This window comes from Eutrema salsugineum, unplaced genomic scaffold, assembly GCF_000478725.1.
Source record: "Eutrema salsugineum unplaced genomic scaffold, Eutsalg1_0 scaffold_4, whole genome shotgun sequence".
In the NCBI taxonomy this organism is placed as follows: Eukaryota; Viridiplantae; Streptophyta; class Magnoliopsida; order Brassicales; family Brassicaceae; genus Eutrema; species Eutrema salsugineum.
Genome location: NW_006256686.1, coordinates 8,053,741 through 8,081,127, shown reverse-complemented (window position 1 = coordinate 8,081,127; position 27,387 = coordinate 8,053,741). Strand labels below are relative to the sequence as shown.

The 27,387-nt window shown below is 36.3% G+C and overlaps 8 protein-coding genes across 11 annotated transcripts; 2 read left to right on the top strand and 6 right to left on the bottom strand.

The window, feature by feature from the left end:
• Positions 1-2,017: 2,017 nt before the first annotated feature.
• LOC18013971 (scarecrow-like protein 30) lies at positions 2,018-4,059 on the top strand. Of its 3 annotated transcripts, none has more exons than XM_024153738.1 (2): positions 2,018-2,316; positions 2,409-4,059. In XM_024153738.1, the coding sequence occupies exons 1-2, from the start codon at positions 2,159-2,161 to the stop codon at positions 3,931-3,933; spliced, it is 1,683 nt and encodes a 560-aa protein (XP_024009506.1). In that variant the 5' UTR covers positions 2,018-2,158; the 3' UTR covers positions 3,934-4,059. The 3 variants fall into 3 exon arrangements, with proteins under 3 accessions (XP_024009506.1, XP_006418880.1, XP_024009507.1); XM_024153739.1 differs by having other exon boundaries at positions 2,044-2,316; positions 2,405-4,059; XM_006418817.2 differs by having other exon boundaries at positions 2,018-4,059.
• Positions 4,060-4,107: 48 nt separating this feature from the next.
• LOC18014011 lies at positions 4,108-5,645 on the bottom strand. Its single transcript, XM_006418816.2, has 5 exons — positions 5,520-5,645; positions 5,132-5,226; positions 4,834-4,921; positions 4,646-4,731; positions 4,108-4,473 (listed from the first exon to the last, which is right to left on the bottom strand). The coding sequence occupies exons 1-5, from the start codon at positions 5,559-5,561 to the stop codon at positions 4,251-4,253; spliced, it is 534 nt and encodes a 177-aa protein (XP_006418879.1). The 5' UTR covers positions 5,562-5,645; the 3' UTR covers positions 4,108-4,250.
• A 3,487-nt stretch (positions 5,646-9,132) lies between these two features.
• Positions 9,133-10,624, bottom strand: LOC18014010 (E3 ubiquitin-protein ligase RDUF1). Its single transcript, XM_006418815.2, has one exon. The coding sequence runs from the start codon at positions 10,539-10,541 to the stop codon at positions 9,387-9,389; it is 1,155 nt and encodes a 384-aa protein (XP_006418878.1). The 5' UTR covers positions 10,542-10,624; the 3' UTR covers positions 9,133-9,386.
• Positions 10,625-11,620: 996 nt separating this feature from the next.
• LOC18014009 (protein DCL, chloroplastic) lies at positions 11,621-13,719 on the bottom strand. The gene is made up of 3 exons (XM_006418814.2): positions 13,231-13,719; positions 12,475-12,589; positions 11,621-11,934 (listed from the first exon to the last, which is right to left on the bottom strand). The coding sequence occupies exons 1-3, from the start codon at positions 13,551-13,553 to the stop codon at positions 11,764-11,766; spliced, it is 609 nt and encodes a 202-aa protein (XP_006418877.1). The 5' UTR covers positions 13,554-13,719; the 3' UTR covers positions 11,621-11,763.
• A 709-nt stretch (positions 13,720-14,428) lies between these two features.
• Positions 14,429-16,829, top strand: LOC18014008 (transcription factor LUX). Of its 2 annotated transcripts, XM_024153752.1 has the most exons (4): positions 14,429-15,674; positions 16,344-16,402; positions 16,473-16,486; positions 16,574-16,688. In XM_024153752.1, the coding sequence occupies exon 1, from the start codon at positions 14,612-14,614 to the stop codon at positions 15,617-15,619; it is 1,008 nt and encodes a 335-aa protein (XP_024009520.1). In that variant the 5' UTR covers positions 14,429-14,611; the 3' UTR covers positions 15,620-15,674; positions 16,344-16,402; positions 16,473-16,486; positions 16,574-16,688. The 2 variants fall into 2 exon arrangements, with proteins under 2 accessions (XP_024009520.1, XP_006418876.1); XM_006418813.2 differs by having other exon boundaries at positions 16,473-16,829.
• Positions 16,830-17,016: 187 nt separating this feature from the next.
• On the bottom strand, positions 17,017-18,975 carry LOC18013962 (UDP-glycosyltransferase 76E12). Its single transcript, XM_024153751.1, is given in 2 exon segments — positions 17,017-18,159; positions 18,236-18,975. Coding segments are annotated over 2 exon segments (1,353 nt in total). The 5' UTR covers positions 18,708-18,975; the 3' UTR covers positions 17,017-17,278.
• A 172-nt stretch (positions 18,976-19,147) lies between these two features.
• LOC18013961 (UDP-glycosyltransferase 76E4) lies at positions 19,148-20,897 on the bottom strand. Its single transcript, XM_006418811.2, has 2 exons — positions 20,224-20,897; positions 19,148-20,143 (listed from the first exon to the last, which is right to left on the bottom strand). Exons 1-2 carry the CDS (start codon positions 20,702-20,704, stop codon positions 19,281-19,283), a joined length of 1,344 nt encoding a protein of 447 aa, XP_006418874.2. The 5' UTR covers positions 20,705-20,897; the 3' UTR covers positions 19,148-19,280.
• Positions 20,898-25,117: 4,220 nt separating this feature from the next.
• Positions 25,118-26,736, bottom strand: LOC18013960 (UDP-glycosyltransferase 76E6). The gene is made up of 2 exons (XM_006418810.2): positions 26,243-26,736; positions 25,118-26,163 (listed from the first exon to the last, which is right to left on the bottom strand). The coding sequence occupies exons 1-2, from the start codon at positions 26,715-26,717 to the stop codon at positions 25,283-25,285; spliced, it is 1,356 nt and encodes a 451-aa protein (XP_006418873.1). The 5' UTR covers positions 26,718-26,736; the 3' UTR covers positions 25,118-25,282.
• Positions 26,737-27,387: the final 651 nt, after the last annotated feature.

The window sequence follows — 27,387 nt, the reverse complement described above, 5'->3', positions numbered from 1 at the left end:
TTTTTTTTCATCTTTTTTCTGAATTTGGTTTCGTCTCTTATTTTTACTTATCTCGGGGTATGTATTCTTCTTCTTTTGAATTTGTTTTTATCTATGTGTTTCTTTTATATTGTGATTTTTTTATTTTATTTTTTTATTTTTTTTCATCATCTATGATTTTTATTTTTATTATTGTCTTTTTCTTTAACTATGTCTTTTATTATTTTTTCCAATTTTTTTACTCTTCTTCTTCTTAATAAAAAATAATAATTATAAACAATATGTGAATTAATTAAGTTATTAACTTTAGTATTAGTGTTTTTCTTTTATTATTAAATGAAAATTATATTATTTTAAAATATGTGAATTAATTAAGTCATTAATTTTTTTTTCTATGCTTATGTGAACACTCTAAATGGAGAGAAAAATCTCCTATTATATAATAAATTGTAATGTAATTTTGTAAATAAATGATTTTAAGAGTATTAAAATCTTTTCATCTCTGTTCTAAGTTAGACAAATCCAAAATTTACAAATAAGCTTTTGATTTTAGTAAAAAGGTAAAGAAGTTTGAAGTAGTATTTAGATAAAAAAAATCAAAAAACATTATCTAGATATTATAATTTACGATATTTTATTAGATATATATATTTTAATTATTTTTTTTTCTTATTATTTTTTTTTTAAATTTCAGTTTTATATAATTTCAAAAACGGTTTGATTGGACATTCCATTAATTTTTAAATAGATTTCAGTTTTTTTTTTAACATTTTTGTTAGATTTTTGTTTTCTAAAATTTGGTAAAATAAAAAATGGTAATCATTAAGTTTTTTTTTTCTTTTAACATTTTTGTTAGATTTTTTTCTAAGTTTCGGTAACATAAAAAATAGTAATCATTAAGAGATATAGTTTCCATATTTGTTTTTTATTTTAAAAATGTTATGTTATTTAAAAAAAACGTTTTTGTTATTTTTTTCTAAATTTTAGTTTTATATAATTTTAGAAACGGTTTGATTGACTATAAAATTTAATATTAAACTATAATAATTTAGACCGGTTTGTTTTAAATATTTTTTACACATCAACAGATAATAACCAATAAAAAATGATATGTAATTGTTAAATATGGATAAATGGTATTTTTGTAGCTGTAATTGATTCTAGTGCTGACACGTAAGCGAGAGGTTGTGAAACTCAATGTGAATGCGACACGTAAGCAAACCACTACACAAATAAGTATATAGATTTGTTAAATTTTTTTCTAAATTTCGGTAACAAAAAAATGGTAATCATTAAGAGATATAGTTTCCATATTTGTTTTATATTTTAAAAATGTTTATGTTATTTAAAAAAACGTTTTTGTTATTTTTTTCTAAATTTCAGTTTTATATAATTTTAGAAACGGTTTGATTGACTATAAAATTTAACATTAAACCATAATAATTTAGACCATTTTGTTTTAAGTATTTTTTACACATCAACATATAATAACCAATAAAAAATGATATGTAATTGTTAAATAGGGATAAATGGTCTTTTTGTAGCTGTAATTGATTCTAATGCTGATACGTAAGCGAGAGATTGTAAAACTCAATGTGAACGCGATATATAAGCAAATCACTATAGATAGGTTAAATTCTCTATTTTAATACAACAAATTTGCCGACAAAGAAAACTTTAATGAACCAGACAAAAATTTGATTTACTTTAAAAAAAATTTCCATACTTCATGATTAAAAAGAATAGTCATGCACGACAAAAAAAAAAGAATAGTCATGCACTATTTTTAGAAAATTGTATATATTCAAGATACTTAAAACTTTGACCAAGTAATTGACCAAATAGAAGACAACAGTAAGAAATCAACGTAGCTTTTTCGTCACTAGACTAGATAAAGTCTTTGGGACATTATTACTAACATTTTGTGGCGGCTCAGTGTTTATCTCAACCCCACACAATTCTCAGTTTCCTCGAAGCTTCATTTTATCTTCTTTGCCAAGACAAATAAATAACAATCAATCCAATATAAATTATTAACACCTCTCATCTGTGTTCACATGAAACTTCCCTTTACTTTCTCTTATTTCTTCTGTTCGTTGACTAAAATTTCTCTCTCTTCTTCTTCTTCTTCTTCTTCTTCAATCTTCATCTTGAGTGAGATTTTTGGATCCTTTCATGGATGCTATTCTGCAAGTACCCAATGATGGGTTCAGATTCGAAAACGGTACTGGATCTTGCTGCAAACCAAGGAACAATCTTGACTCTGGGACCAACCGTTTCACCTGTTTCAACGAATCTGAATCTCAGAACCCTTCTTCTTCTCCGACAAAATCTAAGGTATGTTCAGATTACCACCCTGTTTTTAAGTACATCAATGACATGTTGATGGAGGAAGATCTTGAAGGACAGTCTTGTATGTTGGAAGACAGTTTGGCCTTACAAACCGCCGAGAGATCTTTCTTCGAAGTGCTTCAGGATCAAACTCCTCTGTCTGATCATAGCGAAGGTTCTCTCGGAAACTTCAGCTCATTAACGAGCTTACACCAACCAACCTCAGAATTCACTGGATCGCCTGAGATATCAGAAGTATCAACCAGAAGGTATCGTCTACGGGATGATGGTGATGAAGAAGATGATATTGAGGGTGGAAGAAAAGCAAAGCTCCCTGCAATTTCTATGGTGGATGAGCTGGCGGAAAAGTTTGAGGAAGTGTTGTTGGTGTGTCAAAAGAACGAACTTGGAGAAGCAACACCGAGCAAAACCGGACGAGCAAAGAGCTCATCGAACCGATCCAAGCCTCAAAAGTCAGATCAGCCAGTGGATATGAGGAATCTCCTGATGCAATGCGCGCAAGCCGTGGCGAGTTTTGACCAGAGAAGAGCAGCTGAGAAACTGAAGGAGATAAGGGAACACTCTTCAAGCCACGGAGATGGAACTCAGAGACTTGGTTACCATTTCGCAGAGGCGCTTGAAGCACGTATTACAGGAATCATGACTACACCAATATCTGCTACTTCAAGCAGAACATCAATGGTGGACATTTTGAAAGCGTACAAGGAGTTTGTTCAGGCTTGCCCCACCATAATAATGTGTTATTTCACTGCAAACAGAACAATCTATGAGCTTGCTTCCAAAGCAACAACGCTTCACATCATTGACTTTGGGATTCTCTATGGATTTCAGTGGCCTTGTCTGATACAAGCCCTGTCACAGCGACCGGGTGGACCACCAAAGCTCCGTGTGACTGGAATCGAGCTGCCTCAGCCAGGGTTCCGCCCATCAGAACGGGTTGAAGAGACTGGCCGAAGACTGAAGAGGTTCTGTGACAAGTTCAACGTCCCGTTTGAGTACAGCTTCATAGCCAAAAAATGGGACACCATAACTCTTGATGAGCTGGTGATCAAAAGCGGAGAGACAACAGTTGTGAATTGCATCCTGCGTCTACAATACACGCCTGATGAAACCGTGTCCCTCAATTCTCCGAGAGACACGGCTCTGAAGCTATTCAGAGATATCAACCCTGACCTCTTTGTGTTTGCAGAGGTTAACGGGATGTACAATTCTCCCTTCTTCCTTACAAGGTTCAGAGAGGCTCTGTTCCATTACTCGTCACTGTTTGACATGTTTGAGACCACAATATCAGAAGAGAACGATTGCAGGACACTGGTGGAGAGGGAGTTGATCATAAGGGATGCGATGAGTGTGATCGCCTGTGAAGGTGCTGAGCGGTTTGCAAGGCCCGAGACCTATAAGCAATGGCAAGTTAGGATTTTAAGAGCAAGGTTTAGGCCAGTGAAACTAAACAAACAGATGATCAAAGAAGGGAAGGAAATAGTGGGACAACGTTACCACAAAGATTTTGTGATAGACAATGATAACCACTGGATGTTTCAGGGCTGGAAAGGAAGAGTCCTCTATGCTGTTTCCTGCTGGAAACCTGCTAAGAAGCAATAAAACTAACTCTGTAATCATTTGCATGATTTGTGTTAGCTTTCCATTTTTTCTTGTTTGACAATGTTTTTGTAGAAACTGTTGGATTTTGTTCTCATATATATGGAATGCATCGTTTCTTTCTTGCAAGAACATATGACAAACAAGAATCCAAATCTTTTTTCAAAAAAAGTATACAAAAAATTAACTTTGATATAATTGATCAAACCAATAGCAATTCAGAGTGTGTGATGGTAATACAGACATTGTAAGAGAATGATCTACTAGCACATAAGAACACATGTCCGCTAAATGTTAACAGAGATCACAACTAAGCTTAATTAACCGGTTTGGGTTTGAGTTTTTGACGGCTTCAGAACACTCCAGTCCACCTTCTTGCTCTTTCGGTGCTTAAAGGCATTGCCTTTCCCGTTTTTCCGGAACTTGTTTGGATAGTGTTGTTCAGACACTGCCTCAGACTGCTTTCTTTTCATGTTACCATTAGACTCTTGACTAGGCTCGATCTTTGGACACTCCGGTTCATCCAGACAAGATGCATTTTGACTATGTAGATAAAGAGAAGCAAAATCAGTAATGATAACTTTCTCTTCAGACTCCATTGCAACCAGTAAGGTACTAGTTTCCCCAAAATACAATGATTGGATAAAACTTAGCCTCTTTACTCAGTAGCCGAGTGCAATAATAAATAACTAACATTAAACGGGAAGGTACAGACCTAAAAGACACCTTTCCTTCATTACTGCTACAACTTTTGGTGGAACCAACTGTTCTTTGACCGTTTAATGCCTCTTCATTCAATTTCTACCACAAAAGACCAGTTCTTATTTCAGAATGATGAAACTATAGAACATCTCAGGTATCACGCACATACACACACTGACACACACACACACACACACTCACCTCAATATACGGATTAAAAGACTGAAATGACATACGTCCAACCAATGCTGATGGCTGAGGCTGAGGATCCCAATCAGTAATGACCACACTGCAACGATACAAAGAAGAAACAGTGGAATAACTATCATATGCTCGGAAACAACGTTGTTCCGGAGACAGAATTTTTGTTTTCTGATCATGAATACATGAACACAGGCAAACCAAAACCGACAAAACTTGCTAGGGAACTAGTCAAGGGCTTAAAGGGAGCACAATAAGACAGACAAAAAAGCAATATCAAAAACATCAAATACAGTACCACTTCTTTCGAACAGTACTGAGAGACGGTGAATTCTCGTTTGGCTCTTCATCATTCTTCTTTTTCTCTACTTTCAGAGTAGCCCTTTGCATAAACTACAAAGCAACAGCATTAAAACATTATTAGCAGGTTCTCGTCTCTCATCCACGAACGAGAGTTTCTAGTTGTATGGTTTTGTAATTATGCTAAGAAAATTCTTTCAATGAAAGATTCCAAATTTAAGAACCCAATCGAATTTAATACCTCAACACTAGATTCTAATCAACACAAGAATTTGTTTAATAGAGAGCTTCATAAAAAAATAAAAAAAAAATTAGAACGGATTCAATTTCTCGCGTGGTTTTTACAGACGCTAATCGAGGAATTATGTTCGTGATCTGACGCGTACCTTAAGGTTTCTCAGAGTCCCACTAAGCTCTCTCTTCGCCATTGTTGCCTTTCTCGGATTTGAGCTACGTCTAATCTCTCACAATCAAAAAGATGATCCCAAATTGTCTCCCGCTAGGTTTTTAATATTCTAACACGAAGGTCAGCATGTATTTTATACGTTTATTACTATGGGCTCATTATTTTGAACAAATTGGGCCCGTCTATCTGGAGCCCATCTATCAACTTTTTTTTTTAGAAATTCACAGATTCATAATGAGAGGTGATATAACGAAATGGTAATCTAATTTTTAACTACCTTGATAGATATTCCACATGTGCAATACAAGAAGACATAATTGTACAAAGCAATGCAGATCATTGTAGTTTAACATATTTGATTATATATACACCAACATTAGATGAATTTTAGTGATCCAGGGAAAAAGTCATAGAGATGCATCTCTTTTTTTTCGTGATTAGGAAATATGTCAAATCTAGACTGTATTTTAGTGTAAATGGTAGTTTGCTATAGTTTTGAACTTAAGATATACGGTACAAAATATGATATGTTTTGCCTATGATATTTTGCTTTGTTTCAGTACAGTTAATAGTCATAATTATAATCCATTAACTTCATATTCAATGTATTTTTATATTTCTTATATCAAAATAAAGTAACACTCTAATATAGTTGATTTATTTTCAATGTATTATTTTGATTCTACTCTAAAAATAAATATTCTATTTTTGTTCTCCAGAAAAGTAAACTTCTTTCTTTTACGTGGACATTTTAGAAAAACTTAAAAAAAAATGAACTCTTTTTTTAACAATAAAGTAAGAAAAGGACAATGTCTTATCAAATTATTTTCTAGTAATAACCAGAGATTTCTATGGGAGCTTGACACATTGAATGTCGATAATTCGATATGTCTCAACTCACTTCAAATCTGTTGGATATCCCATTTGAACAACATATTGGAAAATTTAGGTAGTTAAAAATGGTAGGAGATCACAAATCATTGATTTTTTTTCTCACATTTCACCCACCTTTCTCACATTTCACCCACTTTTTACTTTTATTTTCCTCTTATTTTCTTTTCTGGTTGTTTTGATATCATTCCCTCTCTTTCTGTTCCTTATCACCCACGCAATTAGAAGACATTTAATTTCTTTGATTTTTCTGAGAGGTTTTGCAGATTCTTATCCCAATCAAGGTTTATCTGTTTATATGTTTTTTATGCAGTATTATGAAATGTTTTTGTTTGGGGTTTTGCTGGTTCTTGATCCCAATCAAAGTTAAACCATAACCCTAAAGACACTACAAGCTTGACTTGGGCGATGAACTCATCTTATTCCTTCCATGCGCCAGCCATGAAAGAAAAACCGGTTTTCTTTTCCTTCCTCCATTCCTGGCAACATGCATGCACTTCCGTTTACTTGTGGCTGTGTTGGTTTGGTTTCTTTATGTGGCCTTTGTGGTGGTAGGATCTATTCTCTTGGGCATGTGCTATCTCTTCCTTTTGGGATCTCTTTCTGAAATCTCTATCTCTACCTTAAGGACGAGGAAGACTACTTTGGCTTTGGCATAGAAGAAATACCACAACAACCAGAACAACTTGATTATCTAGAGTCTCCGCCACCAGGAAATGATCATTTTATTATAAAAATACTAGGTGTTTAGCAGTTTTAATATCGGAAAATGCTATATAATGATACCATAACAGTTTTAAAAGCACTCTATTATCGTCTGTAATAATAGGTTTACTATTTTCGGTAGCGGCTTTTAGCATGGCTATAGTGTGTTAATCTAATATAGCTTTTTTTTTCATGCAATCAAATATAATATAATTGTAATTGTAATTTGTTATAAAAACTTTGAAATATAAAAAAAATTCCTATATTTATCCTGTAAATTGTATTAACATTACTATTTACCGAGAATTGGTTTTTCGGTTGTTAGATACCTCGACATATTAACAAGAAAAATGTAATATTTTATTATATTTATATGAAACCATATACAAAGAACCTGTTTGACAAAGTAAAAGTACAGGCCTCAACATAATCAAAAAGATCAGTTCATAGAACACTTGTATCTAAACTTGTAAACTCTCTATACACTCTTGGACCCCCAAGAGACAAATGTGTTGGTTTGTTCTGGTAGTAACTGTCACTCTCTTTTTATTCTGTTGATTTCAGGTTGTTGTTTCTTCTTTAGTGACTCTCCAACTGTTAGTGAGGCAATTGCCATTACTCCTTTAAAAACGTGACGAATGAGAGCTTTTATCATAATGCGACTGCCATATAATTCATAGTTTCATACCTGATGTATCATAAGAGATTATTAAGACTAAAATGTGTATAATACAAGAATAAAGCAAAAATCAGAAAGTGAATTAATTATCAAATTTGGGAATCTCGATTGAGAGAGAGAAATAAATAAATTATGAAAAAATCAATTTAGAATTAGTTTTATTTGGGAAAAAATAAGCCAAGAGTAACTGTTCATATGTGATAAATTCACACTTTTTAGTGTAAATGGTTGCTCGACGGATTAACGAGAATCTGATAAAATCGGTGTTAAATCTACAAAATTTGAAAGTTCAAATATTAAAAAAATACGATAACTAGTTTATGTCTGAGAACATAAATAGTTCATATATTTTTCTGATTTTCACCCCTTAGAATTCTAAGTATGAGGGTATATGTTATTCAAGTAAAAGTGTGGCTTTTTATTGCAATTTATCATTCCTTAGTCTATTGTCTTTCACTGCATCAAATTAACCTCGTCATTGCCTCCGATTTTCTTCCATAAAAATATTTATACAAATTGAATTATACCGGCATTAAAAATGTTTAGAAATCTGATGGCTAGAATAAACATCTAGTCTAGTTCATACCAAAAAGAAAAACAACCATCTAGTCTAGTCTCTTTGGTTACTCATTTACGATGGCAGTTAAAAAAAAAGATTTGACGCAAACATCGTGACTTTTTATTTAGTTCCGACAATCATCGATGTTTTTGGGACCACCCATGAGTAGAGACTAGAGAGTACCTATCAGGCTATCACTAGTAGAAAAAAAAGAACACATATTTGCCATTAAATGAAAGAAAATGATTTAAACCGTGTCTATGAGTATATCCTTTAGATATTATTTGTCAAATTAAATGTTAGAATAATTCATATGATTAGCTGGTGATGAGGAATGGGAGAATAATGCCAACTACATATCATTTCAACTTTAAAGCTGTAAAATAATATATATTTATACATAATAAACACCACACAAACAAAAAATGGAAATTGTATTCAACAACAACAGAAAACGAGGTTAATTTGTTTGTTTTCCTGATTTCATAAATTTCTCGTGATATCTTTGTATTCTCAGGTAACTCAGAAAGCTTTTCTGATAGTTAACGGAATATCCAAATCGTGTTTGTAAAGTGAAACTCAAGCAATTGCCATAAATGAAACCAAACTCTCAAATTGATTTGAATTCAAATTTGGCAACTTTTACAATCAATTCGCACCCCTCTCATTTTTCACCGTCCAAGATAAAAAAAAAAGTAAAGAACACTGAGCACAGACTTTTCACTTTCTCGGAATCGATAAAAAGCTTGAGAAAATTGCTTCAAGAGAGAACAAAAGAATAAAATAAATTCAAGAATCTTTAATGAACATAATGAATTTGACATTTTGTTCTCATAAATTTGATGTAACAAACTAAAAAGCTAATCGAAGATTACAAAGAAGAACAAAAAATAATAGGTTCCAATCTTTCTTCTGAAATTATATATTTACATTGTTTGAATCAAACAAACCAACAAAAAAATTTGAACTCTTTTCCCCTAACCTGATTTGATGATTTTCCACAAACTCAATCGTCAGAAAAATCTTCTGATCAAAGAAGTTGATCGATTCATAACCCTAGATTCGCCGTCTGTATCCAAATCTATAAGATTCGAAGAAGGAGAAGAAGAAGAACCATGATTTGGTCTCACCCTCCTCATAAACGAAACCATTCCACGAACTGCTCTCCTCAATCTACCGCCGGTACCTGAGCGAGCTCCGTTTCTGCTTATCTCCGGTGTCCCGTGTGCCCTAACCCATGAGATTCGTCTCGGTCCCTCGTTACTCCCGAGCCCACCACCGTCAACTTCCGTTAACACCACCGGCATTATCCTCTCCCCTTCTCTCATCGCCGCGTTAAACCTCCCAACGGCGAATCCACCGCCGGGGAGTCTCCAGATCGTCATCCCCACCGCGTGTTCCTCCTCGTTACTCCGTTGAATCGGATCCGAAGGCAATTCGAATCTACAAACCGGGCACGAGTTCCGGATCGAGAGCCACGGAACGATGCAATCGCCGTGAAAAATGTGCTTACACGGCATCTCGCGCCCTTCCATTCCGGCCTCGAAAACTTCCGTGCACACGGCGCAATTCGCCTCTGCTTTCATGTGGCAATCCGAGATCTCGACTCTCGGCAAAGACTCAATCGCCGATTTCGACGCCGGAGGATTCCCAGATCTACCGATCCCTGTAGTCGACGCCTCGATCTGGCTCAATTGCTCAAGCAACTGCTCAAATCCAGATCCCATCAAGATCTCAGATACAGAATCCGGTAACGGTCTAAGACCCGAACCGGATCCATCGTCGTAGTAGAACTCATAAGCGCGTCGATCCCTAGTGATCCCTTCTCCTTCTTCGTTCTCAACTCTCTCACCACCGGCTCCTCCGTGTAAAACGATTACCGGATTAAACGACGTGCGGCGACCGGATCTCCGTCGTCTAATTACAGATCTATGATTATCTTCGACCGATCTAACTCCCTGTAAAGCCGGAGTCGCCGGCGCTTCCGCGGCAGAAGAATCCTCAATCTCTTCGATGAAACCGCCGTCGCAATGAGGACACAGGACGGCGTCGTTTGCGTCTTGGTCAGAGGAAACGCTGACGAATCGCGTGCAACTGTAGCACCAATATGACGTTGAAGCAGCCGTCGTCGTCGGAGTTGTTGTCGCCGACGACCTAGATGGCATCATCGCTTTAACTTGTATTGCTGGTGAAAGGATCTGAGAGCGAAGGAGAAGAGGGAATCGCTGACCCGAAAAAAAAAGTTATTTGAGAGAAATGAAAAAACGTTTGGTTATATAACGCGATTTTTGTAGGTGAGTGATAACGGCGTCAAATTAGACGATTATAACACGTGGACAGTGTTTGAGTGGGGACGACGATGACGGAGTTATTAACGGTAGGGTGGGTCTGGAGTGAAAGGGAGCGTCATTGGCGTGTGCGAGATATTTGACCCCAAACGGATCAACGCCTGTGAGATTTCGAAGAAGTTTCAAAAGAATCAGCGTGGGACCCACCACGGTCTGCTTCTTCTAGTTTTCTTGGAAAGTAAGCCATACGTCGTCGTTTGGGGGGTAAGTATGCTTAGTATTAATTACGTTTGTTTGTTTGTAATATTTGTATAGAATTTAATAAAAAATGTGTGTTTGTCATGATGTGGACTGTGTATATGGTGGATCTTTGAGTTTTGAAATGAGATAGATATGTTGTTCGAACATCAACATTGTTTGACATTTGTCTAGTTTATTAAATATAAATACAAGGACTAAGTATTTTTTTGGTTAACTATTTTTTTGGGGTCAAATAAATTGCTTTTTTTGGTTAACCAAAACATGACTTTTTAAGTTCTATATCTCGAGTCAATACGGTTGGACCCATGGTTGGATAAGCAGCATTCGTCTCTTGCTCATCTATTGGACACAACAAGCCGTACTGGTTTGTGTTTCTTTTTTAAGTTTGTACATTTTTTTCCTCTGAGACAGTTGTGTTTTTTAAAGACTTTTTCAAGGATATTATCTTCTTCTGAAATATACATACATTGTGCTTTTGTTTTAGTACCTAGTGGATGATTCGAACTTAATGCGTGACTTTATACTGTTGTTGAAGTAATTAGAAAAACCTCGGCTAAATACATTGATAATAAATCTAGTTTTAAACGATTTTATAAAGTATTTAATAAAATAAAATTTCAAATTGTTAGTTCGGAAGTGGGAACCATTAACTGCGCGTCTGCTACTTTTCTAACTGATTCAAGCCTACCAATGGATTGAGCCATTCCAAAATTTCTACAACAAAAGCTTCATAACTGGTTTCGATCTGTGTGACTTCTTCAGTAACGAGTAGCAGCAAAATTTATACAAGAATTTGCTGTGATGAATGAGTGGGACGGTATTACAGTATCCAGTTACGATTTTAGCTACTAGCACGCTTAAAATGTTCACGAATAAATCTCTCGGCGTGAGACGGGTACCTATCTCGGACATAGGCTCGAAGACATTTCTGGTACGAAAAGTCTATCCATCCACCATCCGTTCTCACTACAAAAAGGCACCTCGAGTGCCTGAATTGAGGATGCCTATCAACCTGCCAATAACCAGTAGCAATTTATAAGCATTCTTTCAATCATATTAAAAGACAAATTGTAATGGTGAATTACATCAAAGAGATTGCAGACAGACTCCTAAATATATGATTTCACGGGCTAATTTTTAGTAAAATTCACTCTACTTCAAGTTTCAGGATCAAACTTGCTTATCACATAACTTCCACTTTTGTAGGTTCATCAGTTATCTACTAATACAAAAAAACTAATATAAAGACAATAGAAAAATGTAGATGGTAAAGCAAGGTGTGTGAAAGCTTAGTTTGAAGAAAACAAATGCAGCATCATACGTCGATAGAGAAAGATGAGGTTTTGGATGATTTGGAGTCTATGCAAGCAAATGAAAAGTTACGGATATAAGCATTTATATCTATCAAATTTTTGGACACCAGCGTGCAAGTGAGGCATCTATCTATCATTCTGGTTCGACAATTGATCCTAACGATGTGGGGGAACATGCATAATACCTCTAGATGATACTTAAGCGATAAGAGATGAAAGAAAGAGAGATATCTACGTACCATTATAAAATCAAGACCGCAGCCAATTTTATCTTTGGAGTAAGGGTGATAAGCAAGAAGCTTTTCCATGACAATTTTCTCATCCTCAAATTCTAACCTTTCTCCATCCAAGTACCTGCTTATCATAAGAGAGAAAAAACAGTTCATTCGGACTTCAAAATAATCTACATGAAAGGGTGAGCATGTACTGAAGCTACTAGCTTCAAATATCTATAGTTCACTAAAAACACTTCCTATTTGGCTATTTTTCCAGTAGTCTGAAGATACAAGAGCATCTATCACGATATGGAGAACGATTATTTTGCATTGTCCACTATAATCCGATCAGGCTCGAAGCTATACATCGATAAAGATTTCTCATGGAAAAACTTCTTTTGCGAAAATTTGGCATATCCACAGAGCAATTTGGTTGGAACCATCGTAGATTTGACCTCAGTTCATGAATCTACTTGTCACATCAAAGGCCAAATGGTCTCTTCTACGTTGTTTAAGTAGGTAAAGCTACTCGAAGAAGCTATGAGCCTATAACTTGAAGATTAATCCAAAAATGGAACAGCTATTGTATAATATAAGGGATTCATTCCAAGTACTTCAAGAACAATCAGTGACCAACTACAACAAACCTAAACTTCGAGACTGGAATTGTAATTCAAAACATTGGCACTAAATTTTGAAGATTCAGTTCTATCAAGTTGTGGAAGACGATAAACGATAGTGCAGCTGATCTAACCCAAGAAAACCGAGAGTGAAATTTACCTATCCGAATGAAGAATGTCTTTGGCGAGAAGAGCTATAGGTTCGATATCTCGAAGAATCTCCGCCTCTAGGTTCTTCCATTTCCGATAATCAGGATCTTCATACCGCCAGCTATCATCAACAGGCGACGGCGATTTCATAGCCGCGGCGGATGCCTCCGCCCGAGAGTCATCCCCCTGAAACTGTGGTTTATCAGCAAGGGCACACCATAGACGCCGACGGTGAGAGAGGAATCCAGCGGCTGCGATGCTGACTTGATGACGATGGTTTAAAAAACCGTTGCGGAGGAGAGGTAGGGTTCTGAGGAGGAGTAGCGAAGTCATTGACAAGGATCGAAGTGGAATTTACAGAACACACAAAGATCGTCCCCAAAACGAGAACCAGAATTGAGAGTAAACCCTAAACTGTACAGTAACTCGACGAAGAAGAAGATGAAATGAGAGAAAAGCTTGCACAGTCGGAAATTTTGGGGAAGAAGATAAGGACGAAAGGAACGTTTCCTCAGATTTTTTTCTCTGCATATTTATTTTAAAATTACGAAGCTGGGCTTCGAACCCGAGATGCTGAGGAAGCCTATTCATTTCTCAATAGTGAAAAGAAAAAAAATTACGAAAAGAAGAAATTTGTTGCCATTCTGTGCCGTTAGATTGATCCTTAGACACTTCTATAAATATCTAAAACCATGATCCAACGGTTCAGATATCGTATTGCGTGTCAACACTGTACATACTAATCACCGAATCTTTCTCCTCTTTTCTCTCTCCAGCTGGCCGAACCCACCGGCTTTGCCCACTTTCTCTCTTAGGCCCACGAAGGCAACTTGGTAAGTCGGTAGCAAATGACGGAAGTACCCACAAAGATAGCTTACTTGGCCCTTTTAACTCCACGTGGCTCATCTTACGTGCCTACTTTTGTAATTTCGTACATAATCTTCTACAGCGCGACTATCGTTACGAAACGTTCACTCGTGACGTGTTTTAAAGAGTGTGGTTGAGTTTAAATATTTTAATCTGAGATATTTAGAAGATCAAAAATATCTAGCTAACTCGTCCACGTTGGCACTAACAAAAGGCCCATTTGGAATTAGATGTTGCGCTTTTTCTCTTATCTTTTGCTTTCTTTTTCCTCAGAAAAAAAAATAAAACAATGAACAATTGATATTTGGGTTCTCTCTCTCTCTCTCTCTCTCTCTCTCTCTCTCTCTCTCTCTCTCTCTCTCTCTCTCTTTTGAAAAATTGCTCACTCATCGTCACAAACCAAACTTCTCCACGAATTTTCAATCTTCCTTCTCTCCATCTCCGATCTCCGATCTGAGAACCTAAGAGATCTTCTAAGAACTTTCAATCTCCAACTGAATTTCCGAGAAAATTAGTGAGTAGAAATGGGAGAGGAAGTGAGGATGAGCGATTACGATGTCTCCGGCGACGGAGATAGGGTTACGGAATGGGAGATGGGGCTACCCAGCGACGAAGATTTAGCATCGCTTTCTCACTCACTGATTCCGGCGAATCTCGCGATGGCTTTTAGCATAACTCCGGAGAAAAGCCGTACGATCCAGGACGTGAATCGCGCATCGGAGACGACCTTCTCGTCGCTGCGCGGCGGATCTTCCGGTCCCAACACTTCCTCCTCAAACAACAACAGCAACAGCTTCAAAACCGGCCTCGCGGCGGAGGAGGAAGATCGGGTCGGATCGAGCAGCCCCGGATCCGACTCGAAGAAACAAAAGACATCGGACGGCGACGGCGATGGCGGTGGCGGTGTGGATCTATCTACGGCGGATGTAACGGCGGAGGAAGGAGATTCGGGAACCGAGGATCCTACTGGGAAGACACTGAAACGACCGCGTTTAGTGTGGACGCCGCAGCTACACAAGAGATTCGTCGACGTGGTGGCTCACTTGGGGATTAAAAACGCCGTCCCGAAGACGATTATGCAGCTGATGAACGTGGAAGGACTGACTCGAGAGAACGTTGCTTCTCATCTCCAGAAGTACAGGCTGTATCTCAAGAGGATGCAGGGATTGACGACGGAAGGCCCGTCTACTTCCGATAAGCTCTTCTCATCAACGCCTGTGCCTCCGCAGAGCTTCCAAGACATCGGAGTAGGTAACGGCCAAGGGAATGGATCGGCCGGAGTTCCGATTCCGGTGCCGTACGGAGCGCCGCCGATGATGCAGATGCCAGTCTATGCGCATCATATGGGTATGCAAGGATATCATCACCAGAATCTCGGTCATGATCCTTATCATCAGAATCGTCATCATCATCATCATGGAACTGGTGGACCTGGTGCGTTTGAAGCAAATCCGTATATGATGCAGCAGAACAAGTTTGGATCCATGGCGTCGTATCCTTCTGTTGGTGGTGGAAGCGCGAATGAGAATTGAAAACGAATTGGATTTGGGAGTCTAGAGATGGATCAGTGAAGGAAGAGAAGAATCGGTGAGCTTGTTTTTGCTCGTGGAACTGATAATTAGTCAAGCTTCTGTCTTTTAAGTACAGTTTATTATATTTTTTTACACGAATTTGAGCAAATTTTTATCAAGTTTCTGTCTTTGCTATAAATGGTATACAATAAAACCTTTGGCTTTTTTTAATCAACTTGTTCGGGTGCATTTTGTTATTGACAGAGCTAACATCAACAAACTCGAGATTGATTTTAGGATCCTCGTGCTAAGTTGAATTGTTTCTTGGGAAGTATTTACAATCTATGTGACTGGAGACATAATACAATCCAGATCAGTGTTGGTTTATCTTCCTAATTACAAGCTCTTCTTAAGAGCCTTGTTACTAATCAACATTTTGGAGTTGGAACTAAGTAAACACTGAATGCCTGTATCCAAGTCTTGCTGTAACAACATGAGTGCTTACATGTGTCTTGTGGCTTGCTATTGTTTTCTGTGCTTAAAGCCATATATGTAGTGCTGCACAAGTACGGTACTCTCTTAGTTTGCTTATAGTAACATCGTCACCAAAGTGCTAGTTTTACATGTTCTCCGGTTTTGGTTCAGACAGTACAAGATTTTTAGGTAGAATGAGCATTTCCTTGCTTGTTAATGTATTGTAATTGCAAAACAGTTGGTAATACTCGTGTGAGTTTGTCCATCGCAGGAAGTATGTTTTGTATTTCTTCTCAGCAACATCACATGCCTTGGAGGTAGATTGGTCAGGTATTAGTTAGACCGTTCCCAAATTCTCTGCGTCTTTGCAGTTCTTGATCTGATTTGATAATTGTTACAGGTTCTTGGCTTCTGGTAACATTTCAACTTCATTACATCCATTCAAAATTTCTCATATTTTTTCCGAGTTTCCCATCCCAAGTCGTCATTGCATCTATATAGGAGGAGATCATACAACATACCTTGTCGAAGATAAACCAATCAGTATTCTTAGAGCACAATGCAGGGCGTTGAAAATGCATCTGATAAGTTTCATACTTTAATTCTGTTTTGTGAGGTAAGTGCCTTTGGTTATTGTCTGTAGACTTCTTAGAGAGAAAATCAAGAGAGATGGCATCAGACACAATCTTCATGTTTATTCGTCGTATGACGACTTTTTCTTTTCTAAAGTAATAGCCTTTGATTGGATTGAAGAGCCACGTACCAATGAACTTCCAACAAAAGGAAAAAGAAAGTGACATTCCAACAAAAGTGGAAGTTTTTTATTTATTTTTCTAGCTGACATAGAGTAGTTATTGGTTTTAGCTACTTTTCGATTTAGATAATCATTTAAGAACTTTCCGTCTCCAATATAAGATCATAATCTTACAAAAATAAACTAACATGTGGTTCCATAAATATACTATTCTCTGCGCATCACACATTCAGTGACAACCTTATCCTCAAGATCACTTTTGTGTCCCCCCTTTGATTTTATTCTTGCAAAGTATGATTTTAATTTCTAGAATAGAAAAGTACATAGATTTTTAAATACCCACACAAGTCATTCATCCACTACCTTGTCTGAAGAACCTGTTTCCTTCAACATAAGACTCTTTTCACTGGCAGATATGGTGAAGTAAATAGAGACTAATTTTCTAATTTGTTTCACAGTCTCTTCACGAAGTGTACAAATTCATCTAGCGAGTTGTGTGAAGAACCGCCATCTCTAACAGAGGCTCTCAGTCTCTCCTTCAAACTGAGGGCTCTCTTCCTCATCTCCTCTCCTTCTTCGCTCACCATTAACCTCCTCACAGCTCTCTCCACCACTCCTCTGTTTAGCTCACCTTCCACTTGAACCCCAATTTTCCAAACACACTCCAAGAACCTCGCGTTCACCTTTTGATCGCCGGAAAATGGCCTGCAGATCATTGGAACTCCTTCGCCGATGCTCTCTAGCGTCGAGTTCCATCCACAATGGCTCCAAAACCCACCTACTGCAGGGTGAGCAAGTACTTCTTTCTGTGGTGCCCATTTCACAATGTAGCCTCGTTCCGAGACAATCTTACCAAACTCTTCAGACAAGGACTCTGTCCATTCCGAACCAGATACTGACCCTGGTCGGATCACCTATAAGAAGTGTTGGTTGCTAGCAGCCAATCCAGAAGCTGTTTCCATCACCTCACTGATTTCCATCAAAGCTAAGCTTCCCAAGCTGATGAATATAACTGAATCTTTCTTTTGTTTGTTCAACCACTCGATACAGCTCTTGTTCTCTTCAAGCAGACTCGTAGGAGCTGAGGCCACCATGTGAAGAGGACCTATAGGATACACTGGAATCTCTAGCTGTTGTTGTTGCAGAGAAGACAAAGATGCGCTCTCTAGACAGCTCGCCGTGTTGATTATCACAGAGGAAGCTGTCTGTTTGTCAACTATGTTCCTATAAATCTCCATTGTGCTTTATAATGATGCCCAACGTGAAACCGGCAAGTCTTTGTATCTCAGGGGATGAAACTCTGGCACAAGCTCTTCTTTTCGTGCTCTGAGTTCTGTGATAAGGGTAAAAACCATGCCGTTACAGATCATAGACGCTAGTGAAAACCGGAAACATAGATTCTAGAGTACCTTTCAAGGGATCCAGGACATTGTTTGGAAAGAGTTTGTCGAATACAGAGCGACAAACGAAAGCCGTGGCACTTGTGGTGCTGAAAATAATGTTTGGAAGCTTAAACTCCTTGGCTGTAGCTCCAGCAAAGTACATGAACTCGTCGTAGATGATACAAACATTACTTTGTCGCAGCAACAATTGACCCAAACAGTCCTTGAAACCCACCTGACACTCTTTGTTGAGCTTAAGCAGAAACTGTAGTGGCCCGAGGTTCTTGAAATCAGTTTTTGGTAAGGTTTCTTGAATGGTGACAAACTGAAAATCAGTGAAGTCATCTGAAGGGCTGAAGTAGTTAAACTTGGTCTGAGCAACTGTAATTGAGAAACCCTTCAAGTGAAGAGCTTTGGCAAGCTGCATCATTGGAGATATATGTCCTTGTGCTGGAACTGGAACCAACACTAGCCTTCTTCTCGCGGCCTTTTCTTCCATTCCCAAAACCTGCAAAAAAGAAACTAAGTAATAGTCTCTTCAGCTTCGGGCTCTGTGAGTTCGGTTTACTTCTATCCTCCAATTTTTAATCTTTCTTGAAGTATGTGGTATTTATTCACAGAAGGATCTTACTATCTTTCACATACAAATATCAGTTTTTCTGGCTTGTGGACATTGATTCATCCGTATTACTTTTATTTTTTATTTTTATTTTTTGGCTCTCTTTGCCACATGTGAAGCATGTGGTGGATGATGTATGTGAGTACGATGAGGTGGTTATATACTTGCACCTCTTTACCTTTCTAGAGAGTAATCATAGACAAAAGTAAAGATGATTCTGTCTTCTTGGTCCTCTCTTGTCATGTTTGCTTCATATCAGAAGATAGTTCCAAATGTGAATACTGACCTTTTTTTTTTTATGCAACAATTTTTATTTAAGCAAACGGCCAAAAGAGATACTCTTATTTGATTTAAATTGCTTTTTTTTTTTTTTAGATAAGAAAAACCAAGTACTCATGATCTAAACAAGCTTGATTGGAGAATGATCTCTAATAATACATGAAGTGCAACTTTTCACTCTGCCTTCAAGTACTTGACGAGATCATCAAATGCTTTGTGTGAGGAGCCTCCACTTCTTACAGAGGCTTTGAGCTTCTCTTTTAGGACATGTGCTCTCTCCCTCATGCCTGCACCTTCTTCATCCACAATTAACCTCTTCACAGCTCTCTCTACTCCTCCTCTTTCCATTTCACCTTCCATCTTAATCCCAATTCTCCACACACTCTCTATGTACTTTGCGTTTAACTTCTGTTCGCCACTAGAAGGCGTGCAGATCATTGGGACTCCTTCTACAATGCTCTCGAGCGTTGAGTTCCATCCACAATGGCTCCAGAAGCCTCCCAATGCAGGATGTGCAAGTACTTCTTTCTGAGGTGCCCATTTCACAATGTATCCCCTTTTTGAGACCATCTTACTGACTTCCTCTGGCAATGACTCTATCCATTCTGAGTCCGGTCGGGCGACCCATAAGAAAGGTTGGTTGCTATCACACAACCCTCGAGCCATCTCCAAAACTTCCTTGGTTTCCATCTGAGCTAGGCTTCCAAAGCTTATGTATATGACTGACTTCGGTTTCTGCTTGTCCAGCCATTCAATGCAGCTCTTGTCCTCTTCAAGTAAACTAGATTTTGCTGAAGCTGTAATATGAAGAGGGCCTAAAGGGTACACTGGAATTCCGAGTTCTTGTTGCAGCCATGACAGAGAAGAATTCTCTAGACAGCTTGCAGTATTGATGATAACAGCAGAAGCTGTTCTTTTGTTGACTATCTCTCTACAGAACTCAATATATGGCTCTAATGGCCCCATTCCTGAAATCGGTACATCTTTGTATCTAAATGGATGCAAATTTTCCACCACCTTGTCTTGCACTAGAGGATCTGCAAAGTATAAGAAAAAACCTTGTATAGTAAAACAAACTTTTCAAGGTGGGATATAAATCAAGCTAGTTTTTAGGTACCTTGCATGTCCATCAAGAACTTCTTGGCATTGAGTTTGCTTAAAACAGTGCAGCAAACTCTATGTGTAGCAGTTGTAGTGCTGAAGATGATACTTGGAAGGTTAAAATCCTTAGCTGCAGCTGCACAGAAGTAAGTGATCTCGTCGTAGATGATACATGCTATATCATTGCCTTGTTGTAGCAGCAATCGACCTATACAGTCCTTGAAGCTAGCCTCTCTGGCGTTGTTCAGCTTCATCAGAAACTTGACTAGTCCGAGTCTCATGACTTCAGACTCTGGTACGCTTTCTGGTATGGTAATATATTGAAAACCAGAAGATTGTTGCGCAGAAGAGCTTACTTGATTGATTTCTCCTTGAACAACTGTAATTAAGAAGCCCTTTAAGTTAAGGGCTTTCCCGAGTTGCATCATTGGAGTTACATGTCCTTGTGCTGGAGCTGAAACTAACACTATCCTTCTCTTCGCTTCCCTTTTCTCCATTGTTTAACTTCTCTCTCTCTCTCTCACTTTTATTTCATATGTACTTGTGCTGGAGCTGAAACTAACACTATTCAAAGTAGTATATTTATACAAATATAAGATTTTTCAGGCTTGTGGACATTGATTATCCGTCCATTAATATACTTCTCCTTTTTTTTACTCTCTTCACCACTTGTGAAGCATGGGCTGGATGATGTCTGTGAGTAATGACGTGGTTTCATATTGTTCAAGAGAGTAACCAAAGACAAACAAGACTATTAAAGATCCTTTCTGTCTTCTTGGTCCTCTCTTGTCGTCATTGACTTTATATCAAAAGATTATTCCAAAAAAAATGAGATTTTGAAAAAATTGTCAAAAGAGGTACTTGTATTTGTTTTAAAAAATGCCAAAAGAGATACTCGTACTTGATTTTAAAATTGCCAAAAGAGGTAAAGTAAGGGGCAAATCGGGAAAAAAACTCGAACAGAAGAAGACCACCTAATTTTTTTTTGTCGGTTCGTAGATGCTTAATTTTCGGGTCAACCGTTAGTTAAGATAGTAGATAGTAGACACCAATGTTTTCAGACCCGGACCGGACCGGACGGTTCAACCGATTAAACCACGATCCGGTAAGATTTCTGGTTTGATTTTTGTTGAAAACTCGAAATTCTATTAAACCGCTTAAATCCAGAAAAATCCGCTTAAATTCGGTGAACCGGCAAAAACCCGACCCAGATGGGTTTCAGGTTTGGAAAATAATTAATAGTTTTATAACTTTATTTATGAATATATGATATTTTTTTAAAAAAAAATAGTTTTGAAAAACAAAATTAGAACAAGATGCAGAGCACTTAGAGTAACAGAAGATGAAGAAAACGAGACGGTAGCAAAATCAAAAAATATTGCTAGAATTTTCTACATTATTTTTGGATTTTATGAGATAATTAATATACTTTTATTTTAATATTTTTAGTAGTAATAATGGTTTGTTTTATTATATTTTATTGAATAGTTTGTTACTTTCTCACCATTATACATTTGTAAGTTTTATAATATCAAATTTTCTAGTAAAAAATTAACTGTTTAAAAAAGAAAATAAATAGAAGGAAAAAATATATAATAAAATATATAATTATAAATGTTAAAAAATATAGTTAATATGATCACTATATTTAATGTATATTTTATTTAAATTTTATTGAAAAAAAATTATACAAAAAAAGATATATGATAATTAATGCGATTTAGTGACAAAACTTTTTAGCAAAATTTGTATTTTTTACACAACAGAAAAATGTAACAAAAGTGATAAAATTTATTAAAAAACATAACAAATATATATATATATATATATATATATATATACTTAGTTGATTCGTGGTTGACCCGGATTGATCCAAGTTAATCTAGTGACCCGGCAACCTGAAGAACACTCCGGGTCATTGTCCGGGTCGGGTTTAAAAACATTGGTAGACACCTAACTAATCCTTTGAAAAATGGCCAAAGGAGATACTCGTATTTATTTTTAAAAATTGCCAAAAGAGATACAGTACTCGTATCTGATTTAAAAAATTGCCAAAAGAGATAATTGATTTAAAAGTTGCCAGAAAGTTGCCAAAAGAGATTCATGAAGTGCAGCTTCTCTCACTCTGCCTGTAAGTACTTAAGTGATCATCAAATGCATTGCGTGAGGAGCATTCATTTCTCAAAGAGGCTTTGAGCTTCTCTTTTAAATCAAGGGCTCTTTTCCCTCGTCTCTGCACTTTCTTCATCCACAATTAATCTGTTGGGATAAGATATAGAATTTAGTGTTTAAATTAGGGGTTAATTTTTAGAATTTAGCCTAATTTTAGAGTTCTTGGTATACATTTTAAAGAATTTTGGTTTGAGTAATATTATTTTTAAATTTTCTTTTAAAATAAATATAGGAGATGTGATTAATCTTGAATCCGAATAGAAATTATAGATCACCATCTATTTATACTATATAAATATTAATTATTTTGGATACTTTTATATCAAAAGAATCAGAATCGAAAAATGATTGAACAGTTTTCAACTGTTTGACCAAAAAAAAAGATTGAACAATTTTTAACTATGGAATAGGACAATTAAGTGAATATAAGTAACAAAGAAAATAGCTATAAAGATCACCTAATAAAGCAAACTAGATTTTACCCCGTGCATCCGCACGAGAATTTTTAATCAAAATTTGTAATATATTTTTTTTATAGATATAATTTTTAATAAGTGTCAAAGATTTATTTTTAGTTTAGATATAATTTGTTTTTTTAAGTATTATTATGACCACAATTATAAAAACATAATTCTAACCCGATCATTCTATTAATCAAAATATGAACATTATTATAAAAACATATTTATAATTCACTCATTCTATTAATCCCAAAAAACCGTGGTTATAAAACCATAATTCTAATCCGTCTGTTCATATTACTATATCATATAAATATTTATTAATTTTGAAATAATATTTATCTTAATATCTTGTATGTTTTGATAAATTAATCCGCACAAGACCACAATTATAAAAATAACATAACCCGCTCCATAAAATTATTATATAATATTAATATTTATCTGTTTTCAATATGTAAAATTTTAGTCTGATTGAATATGATTAAAAAAAATAAGGTATTGATTAATTATATTTGTTATCCTGAAAATATTATTTGGATTTAAATGTTAAATTAAATCTGACCTATATTTAAGGAAATATAAAGTAATTTAAATTAATATTTATTTTTAAAATTAATGTTATTACAAAAAATAGTTTGAATTTTAAATTAAATATAACCTATATTTAAGGAAATTTTTAGTTATCTAAATTAATATCTAATTTTCGGAATTAATTTTTTATTTAAAAGAAAATGTGTTTTTTAAAAATAATATTGCAATAAATTAGGATAATTTTAAAACTGTTTTAAAAAAAAATTAAAAAATTTTGGGAATGTTTGGAAACAAGTACTAAAAGTGCTTCTGTTTTAATATAATAGATAATAAAGTTCATGATTTGGAGACAAAAATAACTTTGTGTAGATAAGAACGATAAAAAAAGTAAGAAAGAGAATGTACTCTCAGACGCGCCGGACGCATGCTTTATCTTCAACCAATCTGTGTTAGTATAGAGTTATAGACAATCTAATCACTTAAGATTGAAGTATCCATTTATCCTTTTCCGACCTGTAAGTTCATAACCTATCATAAACATTTTTTCCGGTAAGTCTAAATCTGCCATCGCAACACTGAAAAAAAAAAAAAGAATATATCAAATTAAATAGAATATTAGGTACAACAAAAATTATATACATTCAAAGAATCATAAAAAAGTTCTATACACATATAGACAATCTATAAAAAATTCTAACAATAAAAAACCCAAGTATATATACAGATAGATATAATAATGATTTACATGTAGTCATTCTATATAAAATACATATAGTCAATCAATTTAGTAAAAACCCTAAAATAGAACTTTTAATTTTCTTTAATCTGAAACCCAATTTTTTTGATTATTTCAGCCTCCAATTGCAGAATCCATAATCCAGAATCGACTATTTCATCTTACAGCTTATTGCATCATCATCGACGATAACCAACAAAACTCAAACCCAGAATTGAAATCGATATTGTGACTATAAACCCAAACCTATAATTAGCCAGCATATTCAGGTCCGCCGCCGACTATTTCATCGGAGAAATCTGCTCCTCCGCCGGCTAATTCTTCATCACCTCCTAGCCCACCGGCTGATTCATCACCGCCACCATCGTCCGATCCAGAACCGTCGCCTCCTCCTCCCGATTCAAAGCTTCCTTCGCTACCTTCGATTCTACCTCCATTACTCAGCACTCCACCTCCACCTGTCGATTCTCCACCGGCTGAATCAAACAATTATCCACCGCCACCAACATCAACTAAACTATCCTCTCCTCAACATTTTATCCAAATCCAAACCCAGATTTGATAATGTTATCGATGAGTACAAACCAAATACAATGTCTGCGAGTAGGGAAGTTAAAGGGTAAACTTATAGATATTGTATATAATATATAAAATATAGTAACCATCATCTTTATATGGTTATTCTTTTAAATATAAACTTTTTGTTGGTTATTAACTACAATTTCCCTTCAACTATTTAGTAAGAGTTTGTTACAAAAAAAACTATTTAGTAAGAGTTATATATGAGGTGAGTGGGTGGTTGTGAGATTTTTTTTTTTTTTTAGCCATGGTGCATGAGAGATAAAGAGTGCTTTCTGGAAACTTGCCTATGAAATATTATCCACTTCATGATCATATAGTAGACTTTTTTTGCATCGGGACAGTGTATTGGTGCTTAGTTAATTTTATGTCTGGACCACTGTGTTGTGTGTCTTTTAACTAAGAGACATTGCATTTGCATATTCAATTTGAGTTGTATGGTCGAAGGAACTGTGACTTGCACCTTTTTTCTTACTTGTAGCTAGCTATTTATCGTTACAATTAAGACCAGCTGCAGTGTAGCTTTATTTATGGTACTTTGTAAATTTTAAAAGATCAAGCTTGATCCACACAATTCATTGATCTCTAATCAGTTAATAGTGCACGAAGTTCAGCATCTTCACGAGCTCATCCAATGCGTTGTATGAGGAGCCTCCACTTCTTACAGAGGCTTTTAGCTTCTCTCTTAGAACATGTGCTCTCTCCCTCAAGCCTTCACTTTCTTCATCCACAATCAACCTCTTCACAGCTCTCTCTACTCCTCCTCTTTCCATTTCACCTTCAAGCTTAATCCCAACTCTCCACACACTCTCTATATACTTTGCGTTTAGCTTCTGCTCACCAATAAAAGGCATACAAATCATTGGAACTCCTTCCACAATGCTCTCAAGCGTTGAGTTCCATCCACAATGACTCCAGAACCCTCCCAGTGCAGGATGTCCAAGTACTTCTATCTGCGGTGCCCATTTCACAATGTACCCCCTTTTTGAGACCATCTTACTGACTTCCTCTGGTAATGACTCTATCCATTCTGAGCCGAGGATAGAACCCGGTCGGATAACCAATAAGAACGGTTGGTTGCTATTGAACAATCCACAAACCATCTCCAATACATCCTTGGTTTCCATCAGAGCTAGGCTTCCAAAGCTTACGTATATGACTGACTTCGGTTTCTGCTTGTTCAGCCATTCAATGCAGTTCTTGTCCTCTTTGAGTAAACTAGATTTCACTGAAGATAAAATGTGAAGAGGGCCTAATGGATACACTGGGATTCCCAGTTCTTGTTGAAGCCATGACAGGGAAGAGTTCTCTAGACAGCTCGTCGTGTTGATGATAACAGCCGAAGCTGTTCTTTTCTTGATTATCTCTCTCAAGAGCTCAAAATATGGCTCTAGTGGCCCCATTCCTGAAGTTGGTAGGTCTTTGTATCTTAATGGATGCAAATTTTCCACTTCCTTGTCTTGCACTTCAGGATCTGCAAAATATATAAAAAAAAGTCTCGTTTAGCTAAACAAGGTTTTTCAAGGTGGGAAATAAAGCTAGTCTTTAGGTACCTTGCATGTCGATCAAAAACTTCTTGGAATTGAGTTTGCTTAAAACACTACAGCAAAATTTATGTGTAGCAGTTGTAGTGCTAAAGATGATACTTGGAAGGTTGAACTCCTTAGCTGTAGCTCCACAGAAGTACATGAGCTCGTCGTAGATGATACATGCTATATCACTGCCTTGTTGTAGCAACAACTGAGCTATACAGTCCTTGAAGCTTGCCTCACTAGTTTTGTTGAGCTTCATCACAAACTCAACTGGTCTTCTCTCGTATTGAGACACCGGCACAGTTTCTGGTATGGTGACAAATTGAAAGCCAGATAAATGTTGAGATGAACTTACTTGGTTGCATTCTCCCTGGGCAACTGTAATTGAGAAGCCCTTCAAATTAAGGGCTTTACCGAGTTGCATGATTGGAGTTATGTGTCCCTGTAATGGAAGTGGAACCAACACCACCCTTATCTTCTCTGCTCTTTTCTCCATTACCTAACTTCTCTCTCTCTTTTCTTTCATCGCTCAGTGTGGAACAGATATAAATACAGGGAAGGTTTCCATATTTAGATTTCCATAATTTTCCCAAATTTATTACTCATCTGGAAAATTCTTCTTTTTCTTATTGCAATTACCTTTGCACATGCTAGTGTTAACACTCAACCGAAGGAAGAAAGTGAAGTTGATTCCAAAGTAAATCAAAGTTTTTTTTTGGTTTAATTTGTTTTGGCTCACATAAGATTTGTTGGTTAAAGACACATTGGTAGGTTCTGATTTTAGATTTAGATAACAAATAAAATGATCAGCGGATTAACTTGTAGTCTCCAAATATAATACTTTTCTTTAAAAGTGGCAAAATGCATGGTTCACCAATAACTTCCAATTGTGTTAGAGAGACGCCCACTAATGAACTTTCAATAGAAGAATAGAAGCTGACATTCGAACTATAGTAAACGTTCTTTTGTCAATATAGAGTTAAGTTTCGACTAGTTTAGATGCAATATAATATTGTGGTTCGAATGTCAAAATGGAACCTACCCGAATGCCTCCAAATAAAAATAACTCTGTTAGTGTGACAACTAAATGCAGATACTGTGAAATGCTAGTGTTGTTGTTGGGAGTTTGTAGCAGTTCCTGAATGGTTTTGGCGATTTGTTTTTGT